Below are 18644 nucleotides of genomic sequence, written 5' to 3'. Positions count from 1 at the left end.
AAACATTGATGACATTAGACATTCACAGCTGAGACTTGACATTTCATTGATGTTTTGTGTCTGTTTGTATTGTATATTTCATATGCTTATATGCATTAGTAGTAACTGAAGTAAATTTATATTAATATTTAGTGTCTGCCTACCATAAAAATTGTATTTATGAGGAATTATATGACGAAAGAAATATTTAGATGTCAAAATGGCACGTGATATACGCTGGAAGTCAACAGCGTATGCTGGCGTATTTGTAACACCACTATTTAATTGGTATAATCTATACTACTGATATTATAAATAGAAAAGATTTTAGTTTTGTATGTATGTTTGTAATGTTTTCAAACAAAAACTACAGTATTAATTTAAACATTATTTCACCAGTAGAAAAGTAATCGTAACTGACTGACATACGATATTACATTTACAACAAAAAAAAAGGGGATTTTGTGAAAATATTATACATAAAAATCTGTCATCGCGTGCGCTGTGGTTACTATTGATGATAGATCTTAAAAATGTTGTTTTGTATTATAGAATGTATATATCTACAAAAAGAATGTTTTACCCATGGGCAATTGTATGTTGGCCGATCCCGAGTCGGAACTCCAAAACATTAAATTTGCTGCTACAAATCAAATTTATGTCAAATGTTGTATATAGGGAAATTCTAAGACACTGAAGTTTTACAAATAAGTCTCTTCACTAATGTTATAGAAGAAAGTTTTGAATTTTGGTTTATATTTTAATAACAAGCTAAAAACTTCTGGACTGGTTAAAATAAATATTTCATTACCTACCTGAAATCAAGAATTTTTCAATACCTGTAAAGTATTTTTAAATTTACTAAAGTCGGAAATTCTACGTAAATAATGTTACGAATTTAAAAATGTATAAGGTATAAATATATTCGTTGTAAAGTAAAATTTGTTTATTGAATAGAGTATGAATGTAAGTCATTATGCAATAAACTGAAAGAAAGTAATTAAGAACTATGTAAAATAAAACTTTTATGATAACAAAATAAATTAATTACGCCACGAACCATAGTTTTATGTGTTTTCGGCGCCACCTAATACTCTACAACTATATAGACAAATACCATTATTTTAGTCTTTACTAGCAGAAAACAGATAGCGCTGTTAAAATTCTACTTTCAACTCGTAGTTAAACTAGAGAACTCTAGTTACATAAAATTTGTCATCGGTTGCCAAATACTAAATAGTGATTTTTCTAAAAGACAGCAAGGAGCCGCAGTCTGTTATTTATTTATTATTATTCGCAAGCTCCATAACGAAATTTTCACTTTGCGACTTCATAGCCGTGGCGGGTGGCCTAGAAAATTCAGCGCAGTGCTGTATTTATAATTGTCTTTGTGTGTATAAGTACACGAGCCACACATATTCGGAAAAATTAGTCTCTATCCTTATGTGGCAAGTGCTGACCGTAAGCAGGCGGCAGCTGTCAGATACATCAGTCTTTTAAATGAAATCCAGTGGAATCTAGTAAAATGATTTTTACGATCATTTGCTTTCGTTAGGTTAAAGTTATGGTTTTCCATACGGGCCCTTATATAAATTCGGTATCTCGTTCTCTCTCTAGTACAAGTAGTACTTGTTTTTATGCCGACTACAGACACCATGGTGCAGTGTCATCCGCCGTTGGAGTTGGAAGAATTGCCAAAAGAAGACGAAGAAAGACTAGAGAAATTATTTTCTAAATTAGATACAGATGGAAATGGCAAAATCGATATTCACGATCTCTCCGTGGCCCTCAAGGAACTAGCTCCACACATAAACCGCAGTTACGCAGAGGTTAGATTTATATTTAAACACATAACGGTACACCTTCATTAAATCGATTTTAATAATGCTAAAGAGCTCTAAAGGATGCTGATAAAGACATTTAAATTTAGAATCTTTAAAAAAAAATGGAATATTATATAATTTTTCAGACTTGATACAGGATATTTTTGTTATTTTATGTTGATTATGTTTTCTAATTGTAAGAGATATGGTTTAAACACATATTACAACCATTAACCACCACCCATGTTTTAGTTCTACCTTTCTTCTGCCATTTTTTCACCTTAAATTAGCTATTGACTAATATTTTAACAGTGCAACTATTATTTGGTTGTTCTGTAAGTATGTACTTTAAATATATATTATATCGGTCAAATACATGCTATGAATTGATGCATCAAAAAATTTTCTTGCAAAAATATATATAAAAGCTATGATAAATGTCAGAATCAAAAGTTTGTTTGTTCAAGAGCATGAGAGGTTATGGCAAGTGTGGTTATTTAAAAAAAAAAGAAATGTTCAGTTAATTAGAACCTGACATCAAAAACAGATTTTATGGTATGCAGTTTTTAAGTGTAACAAGTATTCAAATAATGTATGTTTGAATACTTCTTACTTTGTAATATTATACACAATGGTAATCACCAATGGTAAGTCTGGGTTGATAATTGATGTCCTGGATACAATTTCCATTGAAAAATCATTATGATTAATGAAACTAACTGCTGTTACTTGGGTGACCGAAGTAGCCGATCACTATGCTGGTCTATACTTCAAACAGACAGAAATGTGCCCGGCTCATATGGAGCCTCTGCCTTAATTTCTATTAATATTAGCCAGACACAAATTCAAACAAACACTTGTAGAGACAATAGTAAAACAGGAACCAAAGTTTGTAGATAGATAGTGAATAGATGATTTCTTTATTGTAAAGATATCTTACTAACAATTTCAAAGATTTGTTTTCAAAGCAGCATCAAATATACATTTTGTGAATAGAATAACAGCTTACTTTTATACTTAAAAAATGTGCCTCTAACAATAAAAGTCATAACTAAATTTTAGATGAAGTATAATTTACATATTGCTGTGTCCTTAATTAGGTAAATTACAACTGATAAAAATTAATTAATGTGTTAATAAAATGCTGTAGCATTGCACTGTAGTGCGACACTGCAATACTATAATATATTACTTGAGGGATAACTTACATAATACTGATGCACTTAAATGCAATATGTAAATTCTGTGTCAGCATTATATTGATACAACATTAAAAGTGTTTATAAACTTATATTGATTTGTTACATAACATTGTGTTTCATTCCAGAAATTTTTGGCAACAACTGGAAAGGATGCTGGGGATGTCACCCTCTCAGAATTTATTCATTATGTACGAGAACATGAAAAAAATTTGCGGCTGCAATTTTCACACCTTGACAAGAATAAAGATGGTTAGTGTATATTGTGTACTTACTTTACATATGGCTTCATTTAAAAGTTTAAATAGTATAAATATCTTTAACCAAAGTTGCTTGTTTTAAGTCGAATCTTCAAGGTCAATATGGTAGACTTAAGTATAATTTCAGTTTAATATTTACAAATTACAATAGAAATATAGCAATTCAAACAGCTCTCTCATATTTTTGTTAAATAAAACTTCTTTTTAAATGTAAATTACATAATAAAGACAAATATGTAGTTCTCATATAAGGCAAAGACAATATTTAGTCACTATTTATAACAGTTTACTATACTAATGGTAATGTGGCGTTTACATAATGAATAGATATAATTTTAAACATCTACAGGAAAAGTTGATCTGGAGGAACTTATATCTGCATTTGCTGATTTGGGCATCGCAATAGGACGTAATGAAGCGACGAATTTGTTAAAAAGGTATAACAATGCTTTTCTACAGTACATTTAAATTAGGCAATTTTTTTGTAGTGCATTTGGGGACATCTTTTTATTTAGTTTTTAAAATTGCAAAGTAGTTATGGTTGGCAAAGATATTCTGAACAAAGCGCCTACCATCTAAGTAGTAATCCTGGGAAGACCCTTATCAAAAAGACATAAAATGTTTCAGAAGAGCAGTTTGGCCAATACTAAAGTGGTGAGTCAGCAAGTAGATCATGGCTTTGCTAAAACACTAAAACAATATCTGTATTGTCTTGTCTTTATGTCTTCAGATTGTTGTTAAGTTACCAGTGTTTTGTGTTTCAAGACCTAATCCAAATTATTCTTTTCACATTTACAATCTTACACATAATAGCAATTGCAATGACCACATAGAAATTAGCTCGTAGTGTTTGTACTAAAAGAGTACTATTTGATGTGGATGCCTGGATGTGGTGTGTGACATGGATTTAAAAAGGAACCAAGTAGAAGTAGTAGCCTTTGTGGTTAATAAATGAGAATCAAATGTGCAAAGAGTTTAGATAGGGTTAAATATAAGAACAAACAAACATTAATTCTGTGAATTGTATCAGGGTATGGAATGAGTGATAACATAATTTCATATAAAGTGTAAATTTCAATTTCAAGCTTTTATGTAGCCTAACAAGCATTAAAATTTATGTCCCTTTCATTTAATATTCCTTTGTTTATATACATTTCTTTCAAAAAAATAGTCCCTTTGATGGTATTAAATGTATAATTGGATATGGTATTGTTTTATGTTATTTAAAATTTGACTTTTAAGTAGCAACATTAAAGTTCTGTCATTAAAATAAATGCCACAGTTAAAATTTTATTCTGTTAAATTTGGAAGGCTGCTTAAATATTCTATGTGAGAAATAGGTTGAATTCTCAGAGTTGAAAGAAAGTCTCTAGTAGCTCACAAAGTTAATGTGACACTGTTATATTTTAATATAACAGATTTAATAAACCATTAACTTTGTTAACAGGATGGATCAAGATGGAAGCCTGAACATCAGTTATGATGAATGGCGAGACTACTTACTTCTAGCTCCAGCTACAGACATACATGCCCTCATCAGCTTTTGGAGACATTCAACTGTGAGTAAACTGTCTTATTTTTTATTTTATTTGTTATTGTTGTCGGTAATTATTTGAGGTATATCCAGTCTTGGTAATCAGACAATACTATTTTAAGCTAATTTAAATTACCAATTTGAAAAGTTTAATTCTTCTATGCCATCCGAGTCGAAATTGTCAATATTTGCCTACTACTATATAATTAACTATTGCCTGAATATACCGTTCGTGTAAATAATATAAATACTGTGGCATGCAATTAGAGTGCTGCCCTGCTTAAGTTATATAATATTAATTCATATTATGACATGCCCTCTTCATGTCACAATTACTATTAGTTTAATTTATCGTCAGGTAATTAGTCAGGTAAATTTTTATACCTTAGTATTTATTTGGGTACAATGTCTTATTTCCAGCTGCACAAACGACGTTATCTTTTAATTACATCAAACCAATGGTTGGTTTAGATGTTACGACATATTAGATACAGTTGTAATGCTATTATCGAAACCTTCAATATGCATGACCTAGACTTATAGATAACTACACTAATCCTAAAAGAAAAAAAAAACTTTATTTCATGTCATATCTATCATTCTTATCGGATTTGGAATTCGAAGATTTGATTGTAGGCTAAAAATATAAACACGATAGAGAAAACTTTCGCTGGCTGTAATTTTTTAATAGATTTTATTTTAAAAAAGATTTGCCTTGGCAATAAAGCTATTGCTAACCGAATTCATACAATAAACTAAAAACTAAAAAATATGTGTATTAAAAAAGATATACGGTATTTACAATTTTCTTCCAACCAACATAGTAATAATAATTAATAAATTTAAACAAGTTCCAAGATTTTTGAAATTTCTGTGTGAAATTTGAGTAAAAGTTGTGTCATGAAATAGATGCTTTAACAATATAGAGGAATATCACACAGCTTTAGACTCTAAAGATGTGTGGTAACTTGATTCGACACTGGTGAATCATTATCATTGATTATAATTTATTTTAAGCTTAAATCGTATCTTTTTCTTTTGTAAATCAATACTTTAATAGCAATAATGATATATTGTTTGCATGTGACCTGCTGCGTTTGCTAAAGTTTATGATGTTACAGTTTGCTGGAATAAATATAATAGGAAGACATACGAATTTCATTTTGTAAATAATTTGCTTGAGCGTAGGTGAAATTATTTAATTTAATTTAATTGAACAGCATATCTATATAGCATCACCAATGTAATATAACTACTTTAACCGCGTCTAACAGTGACTCACTATCAATTGATGATTTTATCACTAATTATCAAATCGTGAATATCCGTGCATTATGCACTTATAAACACCGTTTATACGTTGAACTGGTATAGGCATATCAGATGTGGTCATTTGATATTTTTTGAAACAATCATACATAAATAGGCATTTTCAGTCTTTAAAGATAGAGAACTTGATTTTACTTGATCTTGAAAATTCCCCAATATGACACTTAAATCAACACCCACAGTGTCGATAACAAGATCCGATATACCTGACCTCCTCCAGGGATCACGTTATCACATCGGATAGGGTTGACACTCGCTCAGTGTTGTTGCTCAGAAGTAATGTTACAGTTATTCTTGCTATTTAAGTTTGATTTTTAATACAGTTCTGGCATGTGCGAAACTTTTTGTTTCCATAAAATCAACTTCTGTGCGTGTGTGCAATTAAACTCCTAAACGGCTTAATCGATTTTAATGAATTTTTGTGTGTGTGTTCAAGTGGATTCGAGAAAGGTTTTGATTTATATATATATTTATTATATAACAGAGTCATGCAGAGTCGATAACATTTGTTATTTTTAACATTTGAACACGTTTGTTATTTTATTTATTTATAGTAATTATCAATGTGCTGTAATGATAAACAACGCTTTCCTGAAGCTAGAATTAGTTTTATAAAGCTATGAAGGCGTTAGTAGCCCTAACCTGATCGCTTGTAACTCAGTAATTGGATCATCCATTAAAATCGCGGGCTCGACTGTAGGCGTTGTCATGTACGTAGTTAGGATCGTGACCCATACGTCACTGCAATCCGCATATGACGGGTTCATTCTGAATTGCGTATCAGGCTGATACAACGCCACAAATGAGGACTTCCATGTTCAAATTTTATAAGTTCGCATTTGGTTTATTCTATGCGTATTCATTGCTATGTTTTTTTTATGACTGACATAGAAAAAGTCTGGCCAAAATGAAAGTCAAAAGTCATAACGACCGCCAAGTTTCGAGAGATGGCACTACTAGAAGATTAAAGTAACATTTTTGTCGTTTGATTTGACAAAATTTGATTTAAAATATAATTATCTAGCTGCTGGATAACAAATATGTTGATTATATTCAAACATCATAGTGAGACTATAGAAGTTCTTGCTGGCGTCATTGACAGTGAGTAATATCCGGCTTCCCAATATACTACTATACATAGAGTGAATGTACAGCGTTTATGAGTACTTTGATGTTCATGTTATATATACATTTTTACTAATATTCTTCGATGTCAATTATAGGCTAGTGTCAAAAAGAAGGAACATTCACCTTACCGACGATAACTATCTAAAAAGTACTTTTATTACTTTACAAACAGATGTTCTTATATTCGTTCAGTTTCTTTCCACTATCGGAAAACTCTTTGATAGTTTTGTTTACTAGTCTAGTCAATCGTGAATTTCAAGAAGCAATACATGTGTAACATCGTTCCTATGTTAATTTCGCTTATCGCGATACAATTTGTAATACTGAAAGACAATTTTATAATCGTATGTAAATAAAATAATTTACTTATAATGCGTATTTTATCTTCACTGTCAAGATTATAGTTGATATTGGTAATTTTCAAGCTGGCTAATGATAGTGTGATTTGTTTAGTGGTCCTAAACCTATGCACAAATGTTTTTATATCGCGTGCAATGGCCATACAGAATGATACTGTCAATTCACCTCTTAAGAAGTTAAAAACTTGATGAGTTATGCCATTAGCCAATCCGCAATTAATTGCGAATGTCGATAGTCATTATTTATTATATAACCATTTATCATATAATTTATTCGAAATTGCCTCATGATAATTATGGAGATAATTAATTTCATATACTAAACCGTACTACTAAACTATACGAGATATAAGTCTATCGAATATATCGACTTAACGTAAAGTTTTGTAAAGGCTTTGTGTTATCGCCTTAGAGTGAACTCAAGTGTCGTAACATGTCTATTTGTCGTGACTTTATCATTGTTATAAGTTAAAGAAATAATATAAACAGATAAAGGAAAAATAATTTACTTATTTTATAAAAACATTATGTTTATTATATCAAAGGCAAGAAACTTGAATACATCCTCTTATTGGCAATGCCATCTTACGAAAGAAATCTTTAATATATTGGAGATAGGTTTTCTCTCACCCATTTCCCATCGGGTGCTATTTAGGCCTCAAAATAACCATACATTTAGTTGCAAGTAGGTGATTATGTATTCTAAGGGATGTTTTACGTTGGTTCGCCGGTCTCCTGTACCGCCTATGTCCCGGTGGAATGGGAAAGCTAATTAGAGGGCCTTTTTGATGCGGTCGTGTTGGTACTACCCGAGGTGGTTTTAGTGGTTATAGTTATTTAGATAGCAGTGAGTCGATTCCCAGATACCCCTGCAACATTTAGTGCGGAGACCTCTGTATTTAAAAGGGACGTTTTATATAAAAAAGAACAAGACATAGATACGTAGAACGATACTATATCTATTGGATTAATTGCATGTGACGAATATTGCAAAATAGGTCTCAAGGAGATCAGCATGCGCAAGCAAAATGTCAAAAGGCATTTTAAATCTCTTTAGTGCACTATTATTTTCGATGACTGTTATACTATAAAGGAATAGCGATATATCGTTAAATATAATATTAATTTATTATATATGTGAAATGTATTAAAGCCATTTGGAGTGTAAGTACCCTAAACTATCAAAATAAGAAATCTGTCTTGAAGCTTTTACAATTAAAGTAAAGAAAGAAAAGTAACAGAACATAATTTATAAATATAAAGTGATATTAAAAAGTTTCGAGTTTTAAGGAGCAATGTTGGCATAGTGGCTTGAGCGTGCGCTTCTCAAACTTGGCGTTGTGCGTTCAAATCACAGTGATGCACCAATGTTTTTTTTTAATTATTTTTAAGTGCGCTAGCCCCATAAAGACGATGCCGTTTATCACGCACAAAAAGTTGATTACCTAATTGCCAATTAAGAAAAATATATGATCACGGAATGGATACAGAAATCTGCGGCCCAAACCTAAAAAGGTTGCGCTTGATAATAACGTTTAATCCAGTATTTAGAGTAAAGTTGTCTACATTTGTCAGTGATATGTCCCTCGAAATAGACAAAGAAAATGTAACGATCGTATTAAAGAAGAGAAAGGTACTGTGCGAAAGACACAGCTGTTGTGATTCCTTACGGCCGTGTCTGCTACGTCACCTTCACGTGGTGTGTACATAATTTATATATACAACTGTTGTCAAGAAATCATTTACCGCACTTCGAGTTTACGTCAGTTTATTTGCTAGCCCATAATAATCCAATAGAATTGTAATTATATTAAATTATTGAATCATTTACATTATCTGTAAATGTTTTAGTTATAAAATATATTATTTTTATACATATTTCTCGTAGGCACGAGTGTATAAAATTTAGTCTTATCTTAGTTATTAATTGCGACTATTGCTTATCAAAATTTTAATCGAAATTTACATAAAAATGAACGATGAGGTGATCAGTAAGTATGACTGGTTTTATATGTGTGGTTATGTGTTTGTATGTGGTTTTACACGGAGTGTTGACTAAAGGGTCTTTTGTTTCCCTTGCGTATGTTAAAGTGATTTTTGTAAGTTGTTTTCTAAACAAAAATAACTGTCACTTATGAAACTACAAGGCATAAATAAGCTGACAAAAACACGTTATTTTCATTAATCGTTTGATTATAATGTGTACTATCTATCATGGGCTCCGTCCAAGACAACCATGCAGATGTTATATACTAATAACAACTATTCTGTATTAACTGTTTCGGGTGTAGGCTATACACAAAGGAAGTCTTAAAAGCATTTTTTGAGCTAAGTGCAGTGCTAACTAGATTAGAGCGTCAATGCTAATGAACATTGTGAAATAGATTTCCAAAGGAGTTACTCCTATGAAACTGTTGAATAGCATAACATTTCATGAGATGGTATCGCCCAACTGCATAAATACCGCTCGTCAGAGGAAGCAACCTTTGACTATTATTTTGTCTCCATTGAACACTTCAACGGAAGTTGTGTTGCTTGCATCATGCTCAAAGTAAAATACAAGCAGTAGTTTCCACTAAGCTTAATATAATCACTATATTTAACTAAAATATAAAAAGATATATATTTCCCTATTATTTCCATTACAATTTGCACTAATCTATGTATGTCTATAAATTTCCGGTATGTTCTACTTCCTATGCGTTGTAGAATGGATTTACTATATTTATTCCAAGGTGTACCTAGATCTCCATTCTCGAACTTACCGCATTCAGCACTTTCAAAAACGATTTTTATTTGATCACCTAAACCGGTTCTTATCTAATTCGCGTGGTATTTTTAGACAGTCGTAAGAATTCGGAATAGTAAATGTTGAGTCAAAGACTAATTTAATAGATTTCTGAAATCCGTAATCAAAAGAATGTTCGATGTTTTTTCAAGGACCTTATATATCCATACTAAACCGATTTAGAAAATTATTTTACCATTCGAAAGCCATATTTGTGGGTTCGGCTGTAATTCGAAAATTAAAAAAAAGACTGCGATACCGGGGGGTATTTTTGTAATAATTAATATAATATAATTTTTATTCCAGTAGATTTATATGACATTAATAAAGCAAAACCCGTGTTGATTAAAAAGTGGCACAAACTTCTATAAAGAAGCTTCTGTAGGAATGTTATTGTGGTTGTCATTTTTTTTTTATAAGAAGTATATGTCCAAAACTTCAATAATAATATTACTACAACAAATCTTTTACAATATAGTTTTTGCTACACCAGGTGACAAGACAATGGTTGGTATCTTTTATAAGTTTACAACTCTATTGAATTATAAAATTACGTTACAGTTTATTTATTAACACATTCGAGACGTCGATAAAGGTCTAATAAAATGTTAAAGTTAATTAAAATTTAATTCATGTAATATAAATTTTAAATTGCCGACTATAAAAAATAAAAGTAAGTTAAAAGTAAAATCTTATAAATTATAACAATTACGTTTTACAATGTAAAAATGTATTTACTATTATAAAGAATAATTGTTAGCGCCGAAATGCGGTTTATACGCGATAAGATGCCACCTCTGGAAGGAATTCTAGTTCAGACATCAGTGTGAAAATGTCCGCGGGCCTGATTGTGCGTGTGTTGGGCCTCGGTATCGCCTCTACACTCGAATTTGTTATTTAAGTATTTATACTCGATCTGAGATAAGTTCCAAAGAAGTAGTTTGTCTGTGATTAATTTATTTTTATTTGTCTGATTTGCGTTATTGTAAACTAGATATTATAATGTCTCTGGAATTGGAAGATGTGACCTGGCCCACCGGTGACGTTTTTGAGGATTTCCTCTTTGTATTTCGACGATGTTTGGCAAAGGTAAATAAATCTATATTAGAGTTACCTACACTTTATAGAGCTATTCGATGCCAAAAGATTTATCTGTTTGAATTTAGCTCGTTCGGTTTAGACGGAAACTAATTTTTGGTTGGTTTGGTGGTTAAACATTCATAAATAATGGATTTACACGTGTACGGTGATTTTTGGGAGTGGATAATTAAGGTAAAACGGTTGAAATGTTTCACTGCATTAAGCGACCAATCTTTGCCATATCTATATATTCATTTATATAATATATATATATATATATATAAAATATATTATTTTATATATTTTTTAGTAGTTTGCTAAGCGCTTATTATCTGGACATATGTAGTATCAAATTTCAAATACATTCACTGCTCAGCGTAACGTTTATTAAAACTTCTGGCAATGTGTGTGTCCATGAGCGGCGGTATCGCTCAACATCAGGTGGGCCTGTTGGCCGTTTGCCTCCTATTACTTTAAAAAAACCCACTTAATACATACTAGCATAAAATAATATATTTTTATTGTCATTAGAGATATAGCATGTTTTAATTGCATTGCGAATTCTATTCATTTAAAAGCGAATTATAATTTCAGTAATTATCATTAATTGAAGCTTAATCTAACGGAAACAACTTTTACTGAATTTTAATGTTATTCCCTTGCGTAGTGATTTGCATACTTTTTTATGTTGATAACTAAATAGAAGTTAGAAATAAATTCCTTAGCAGCTCACTTGTAAACTGCGCGCTGAGTTTATTTTTATCTGAGCGTGGCACATGTTAGATAATGTAGTCTTCACCACTAATACTTCCTTGATAGTAAGATAGCCGGAATGGTATATGGCTTATGGTAATTGCTTTTAGTTGTTTAAAACACCCAGAAAATTTTCATTAACCAAATTCGTCATCTTTCATTATTATCTCTAATGACGTTACGATAGTGAATGGCGCCCAAATCTGGGACAAGACAACCTATGCCGTCTCAGTTACTCATTCTTAGAATATTAAAAATAAATATCCAGGATGTGGCTTACAAATGCGGTTTTCATTCATTTACCCGTTTGAAATGACAAAACGGGGATATATTCGTACAGCTTATCGTATCAGTCAGTCGACTTTGACTCGATCGTAAATATATAATACTCAACTGGTGACGTAGCTGCGCACGCTCTGCATTATGGGTTGATTGCGTCATGCTGAATTCTCGTGACAAAATGTCTATTGGGGAAATCCTTTATGATAGTAGTACAGTGTATACTCCGTAATCTGTATCGCGATGCTTAAGGGACGTACATATTTTATGGCGTTATAGAGAGAAATGTTTAAGTGCGCGGACAACCAATCAAAGTCGATTAACCGACGTTTTCATGGTGTTTGACGTGAAATCTTAGCATGAGTTTACCCTTTAAAATTATGATTCTGATTTATTACAAGTTTCGAATTAATCATTAATTATTATTTGATAATACTTTTATCTAGCAAACGTTAGTATGTTCGTATAATACATAATCACCGTATATTAATATCATTGTTCTAATATTGATACTGACCTTGTCCATTCAATCTCTCAAATTCATGACCACAAGCCGCTTTCCTTGACACCAATGTTTACGAAACGTAAAAAATTCGGTCAGCATTGTTCCTTGAATCCTATTCTGTGATAGACAGATGTATAGATTTTTACCTGAAGCTTTGCGTATAATGTTTTGGGATTCATTATCTCCCAACGATGTATCTATAGATAGTTCCATGTTCCTTGATACCTATCGAGTATCTGTAGAAAACTTTTTTATTGTCTACTAAATTTTCTTACGTACTTGCATACTTACTGGTCTTGAAGGTTTTTAATGAAACAGTTACTTAAGTGACCTTTCTGCTTTACCTTCTATCTCTTACAAAATAAATACGATTAGTCCATCAGAAATAGATAAAAAGTTAAATAGAAACAGTAATAATGCCCCCGAGATTATTATCTCACTAATTATATCTCCATGTATAGGAAAATATTGGTTATTTTTATGGAATCTTGACTGTACGTGATTACTGATTAGACACAAACAAAACGCTTTATTTACGATGTAAATTGATGTTATGTTTAGACTACGGTTCATGTATTACGCAAGAAAGTTCTAGAATTCTTGAGCATTTATTAAATGTCTGATTTGATAATTTTCTAATTAAAATTTGTTCGTTTTTATAATTATAAAAGCAGCAATACAGTTATTTGTCAATTGAAAATATTTCATAACCTTCACAATTATCATGTTCGACTGGTCACGAAATATGTTTTAAATACCACGGCAAGCGATAGTCGTGTTTTTTTACGAATTAAAAGATAATTTAATGGCTTTGAAATTATATTTTTTTAGTCTCGAATTTTATCAATGACTAGGAGAAACTGCTTATAACTACAGCGAAAGCGTTAAAACCGGAACTTACTTTTAGTTTCTGCATTCTAGGACACCTTGTTAAGTAGCTCATCAGGTGACAGCAATCTAACAATCTTACGTCATTATCACTTATATTATCATTATGGATAATTAATTACATATTAATAATAATAGGAATCGTGTCCAAGTCTACCAGGTTATATAAAAAAAAATTGAATTTATATGTAACAAAAGAATAAGTTAGCTATTTTAGGTATTAAAATACACTTTGAATAATTTCTCTTTGGCTTTGAAAACATTTTTTTTTAGAATTATATAATGCGAACGCGTCAAAGCAATCAAACTAATTATATTTATTTACAATGGATGATGCGGAGATTATTTACTCGTTACATAGGATGAGTTTCCTTTTTTATTATGATATTAGTGTATGTAATTTAATTAGCAAAACTGTAAATACTTATATAAGCGCGTGTTGTTTTTCTAATATTGTTGGGGGACACCCGTATGTCTCAAAAACCAAGTTAAACAAAATAAATATTAAAATAAAACTTATAATTTAATTACAAAGAGTAGCAGCTTCATACTGCGTACGTTGGCTTTCTTCATGTCATGTCTCATGTCTTCATTATCTCTGAGATTATTCCAAGTAACTTATGCTCATCATAACATAACATAACGTTTTCATTACGCCGAGTATGCACAATTTGACACCGTGGGACCACTGGTACTTAGGGCTGCACAGAACATTCTATTAATCTAATAGATAAACAATAGCAAATACTGCTTTATTGGTTTCAAAGTGTAATGATATTTTTTCGTTCTGTAATTTTTTTTGCATAGATATAAAAACTTTTCAAAACTTAAAAACGATAGAAAGTAGATTTGCGTTAACAGACAACTTCAAAATGTACGCGGAAGAAGTCACACATTATTTTGACCTGTTTCTCATTAAAATTGGCTAGTTTTCATAATTATGAAAGCAACTATACAGTTATTTGTGAATTTTTTTGTAAAAAACAGTCTATTTAATATAAAATTTATGTTTTGGAAATATCTCATAACCTTCATAATTATTATGTTCGAATGGGAACGAACTATGATTTTAAATACCACGGTATAGTGGTTGTTTTTTTATTGCTACATTTAATTTAAATATTTATCAATTTGAGCTCTGATATTAAACTTGTTTGTATTTAATAGAGTGACCACCTAACCATGAACAGCAAACTATGGTCTTACATGGTAATTAAAAGACGCAGAAAAATTAAACCATGTCAACAGGATATAGAAGAGTCTCCAGATTTAGTTAATGCATTTTGTACTTGTGTATTTAGAATAGTAGTAATATAGAAGAAGTATTGAATTGCAACAATTGAACCAGTAGTTATGTACGAAATTAAAAGCGACAGTTTTATTTTGTTGACGTTAGCTGCAATACATAGTTTTTAATTAAATATAATTTTACTTTACAGTATCTGGACATCGGGGAGGATATGAACGTGCCTGATGACTTTACACAAAGCGAATTGCAAACTGGAAAGTGGTGGCGTCATCTTCTTGCTGGTGGAATCGCTGGCGCCTTTAGTAGAACGTGCACTGCACCACTTGATAGACTTAAAGTATTTTTACAGGTGCGGTATTATCTTAACAGTAATTACAATAATTTTCAACTTGTATATCACTACTGAACATGTCTGAACCGATTTTGAGTGATGTTTGTGTTTGTTTGGTTATCTATACGTTTGAACCGGTGCTTGGTTCACTAGGCAAAATGTTACAGGAAGTTCATTTTCATATAATATATGAATTATACACGACGATTATACGATATAAAATCTTTTTTTTTTAAATTTTCATACGAGTACTGTCTTCGTCTTTAGCATAGTCCGTAACCAATTAATAATATGTTATCCCATTGTTTAATCAATTAGGTGAGTAACACTTGGTATATTTTCAGGTAAATCCCACAAGAGAGAACATGCTACGGTGTTTAGCTAGAATGATTAATGAAGGTGGTATTAATGGTCTGTGGAGAGGCAACGGCATAAATGTAATAAAAATTGCCCCCGAGTCGGCTATAAAATTCGCAGCATATGAACAAGTGAAGCGACTGATAAAGGGCGAAAAAAAGAATCAACCGCTAGAGATCCACGAGCGGTTTATAGCTGGAGCGTCGGCTGGTGCAATTAGCCAAACTGTGATTTACCCATTAGAGGTGCTAAAGACAAGATTAGCTTTAAGGAAAACGGGTCAATATCTAGGTATATTGGACGCGGCACGGAAAATATATGCGAGAGAAGGACTGAAGTGTTTCTATAAAGGATACATTCCAAATATTTTGGGTATAGTGCCTTATGCAGGCATCGACCTCGCCGTCTACGAGACTCTAAAGAAGAAGTACATTAGTAAATATCAAGCGAACAATTCGCAACCGGGAATATTACTGTTGCTGGCCTGCGGAAGTGCCTCTTGCACTTTGGGACAAGTGTGCTCCTACCCCTTGGCTCTAGTACGAACAAGGCTACAAGCCCAAGGTAAGATTTTTTGTAAAATTAATAAATAGTGTTGAGCAGATCTCTGCTGAATCACGGAGGTGGTTGAAAGAGCTGAAATTGATTTGTCTATACAATCGTATTTTTATATTAATCTAAACCAACATTATTTTGAGGTATTGTTCATGATCTTAATAATAATATGATAATGAGTGAAAGTAGAAAGCGATAGTGAAAGGCGGTCTAAAACGAACGAATATTAAGTTTTTATTTTGTCATACATATCAAAGTCTAACAACGAGTATATAGGGTTGATTTAAAAAGTTTTATTTACCTTATTTACAGAGAGGTCAGCAAAGGGCGCAGAGGGCACCATGAGCGGTGTGTTCCGTGATATAGTGCAGCGGGAAGGATTCCGGGGCCTTTACCGCGGCATAACGCCTAACTTCATAAAGGTGATTCCTGCCGTTTCCATTTCGTACGTGGTGTACGAATACGCCAGCCGGTCGCTCGGCGTCAACATGACGTGATTGCCGCGGTCCCAAATACGCGCATTTCCTCGCGGACAAGCGTCCGAAATACCCCAAGGCTCAAACCGCCTTTCGACATTCTAATCCGCATTAGCAAATTGTGCATTTTAATGTAAATAGCTCTCATCTATTTTAAGACTATTTATTTTGTGAATTTGATTCCATATATTTAATTTGCCACCTGCGATTAATTTATTTGAATAACGACTGCTACATATTTCAAGAAATTTTATAAAAATACTTTTGTGTGTGTTAATGGACATGGTTATCGGTCTCAATTTATGCCAGTATAGCGCTGGGTTTTGCATCTGTGATTACAATAAACTGTATTTTTTTTAGTTTTTCTTTTTTTTTCCACCTGAATCCATTTCCCAATGTATTATTTGTTTGCATTTATTACGTTTTGTTGATCCTTTCTCGTAATCTGCCATTAATGCACTTAGCACCTTTTAAAGAATACAAAATTTGACTTTAGATAGCTGAACGAAATTTAGTTAGATATATTTAAAATTGTTCATCGTATAGTTAGGATTAAAAGCTAAAAGCTTGTTTGTGTTGTAATTAATACTGTAAGGTAATAATGTAATTATTCCACTTTTTAATTATATTTCAATAGGCTTATAAATGTTTTGCCATTATTAAAAAATAGTAGTCCGTGATGGTTTCGTAGTATCCCTTAAAATATTAATCAAATACTCGGATTAATTGCGAGAAACAAATGAATGTTATATTCAGTTATTGTACATTGTCGTTAGGCTGCGGCAGTTCGTGTTATGTTTATCACCAAGAGTATAATGATATAAGGTTCCACAAGAATCTCAGATGATAGTTATAATATTTACTAAGTGTCAACGTTATAAATAAAATGTTTACGATCGCAATAAAAAAATTCTAGAGATAATCCCAAAGTTCCGTCAACTAGTTAGATCATTAAATCTTTTTAATTATTACCAATTAATGTCAATCTAATAAAATGTAACATTTCCACATTTCACATTCAATTAAAACATTAAGCTTATTAATAGATGTACACGTTACTTAATACTAGAAGTCATGCAACTTGATTCATGTAAATATCTGTTAATAATAATAGATCACACAACATCCAAGTGTCTGTTGAGAAGCAAAGACATGTTAAGGTTTTTACGTGACTCCATAATCAGTGGCTTATGCTATCCGTCGTCTTCTATAATTATTCCAACTATAATTGCAATATATGCTTGTAACTTATATAGTATGAATGTATAACTTTCTCATTGATATAAACCTTCATAGTGAATTATAATTAATGTTGTTAAAATTATTACCAATAAATATCTTTCTCAATTCTCATTTTATAATTATTTTAACACTACATACTGGGTAACCATTTATTAAGAAATACTATAATATACTATGTTTATACTCTTATAACATCAGACCTCTGGCAGATTAATAGCTATGTACCTAATTAGAAGATTAGACTAGCAAGTCTTTTGGGATAAATTGGTTTTGATTATGAAAGTTTATTAAACACATTGAACAGATTTTATTGAATCTAGCTAAAATAAATTAACTATCTATTGTCTGCCAGCCAAGCCAAACCTGTAGCTGGCTAAAACTGTCTAAAATAGCATCTTGGCGGTATATATACTTGAGGCTGAAACTTACACATTACGGGATAGGAAAAAAAGATAGCGAGTTTTTTAGGACGAGAAACAACGAGCAGCTATCCTCGTGTCCAGGGATACCGCCCATGGACACTCATACTG

The 18644-nt window shown here is 31.6% G+C and overlaps 1 protein-coding gene across 4 annotated transcripts; it reads left to right on the top strand.

The window, feature by feature from the left end:
* Positions 1-1192: 1192 nt before the first annotated feature.
* LOC123718632 (calcium-binding mitochondrial carrier protein SCaMC-2) lies at positions 1193-18220 on the top strand. 4 transcript variants are annotated; one of them, XM_045675307.1, is made up of 8 exons: positions 1193-1808; positions 3130-3253; positions 3611-3698; positions 3889-3915; positions 4709-4820; positions 15344-15502; positions 15829-16405; positions 16709-18220. In XM_045675307.1, the coding sequence occupies exons 1-8, from the start codon at positions 1617-1619 to the stop codon at positions 16891-16893; spliced, it is 1464 nt and encodes a 487-aa protein (XP_045531263.1). In that variant the 5' UTR covers positions 1193-1616; the 3' UTR covers positions 16894-18220. The 4 variants fall into 4 exon arrangements, with proteins under 4 accessions (XP_045531263.1, XP_045531264.1, XP_045531266.1 ...); XM_045675308.1 differs by lacking the exon at positions 3889-3915 and having other exon boundaries at positions 1196-1808; XM_045675309.1 differs by lacking the exons at positions 1193-1808; positions 3130-3253; positions 3611-3698; positions 3889-3915; positions 4709-4820 and adding exons at positions 14725-14985; positions 15072-15176.
* Positions 18221-18644: the final 424 nt, after the last annotated feature.

The sequence above is a fragment of the Pieris brassicae genome, chromosome Z (genome assembly GCF_905147105.1).
Source record: "Pieris brassicae chromosome Z, ilPieBrab1.1, whole genome shotgun sequence".
Taxonomy (NCBI): domain Eukaryota; kingdom Metazoa; phylum Arthropoda; class Insecta; order Lepidoptera; family Pieridae; genus Pieris; species Pieris brassicae.
Note: the sequence above shows the minus strand (reverse complement) of the source record. Positions and strands in the feature narration are given on the sequence as shown.

Bases quoted from the DNA above. Each gene is read 5' to 3' on its own strand.
- LOC123718632 (XM_045675307.1), top strand. From the start codon at position 1,617: ATGCCGACTACAGACACCATGGTGCAGTGTCATCCGCCGTTGGAGTTG. The intron at 4,821-15,343 runs GTGAGTAAACTG...TTTACTTTACAG, and splicing joins GCTTTTGGAGACATTCAACT to TATCTGGACATCGGGGAGGA. The intron at 15,503-15,828 runs GTGCGGTATTAT...GTATATTTTCAG, and splicing joins GACTTAAAGTATTTTTACAG to GTAAATCCCACAAGAGAGAA.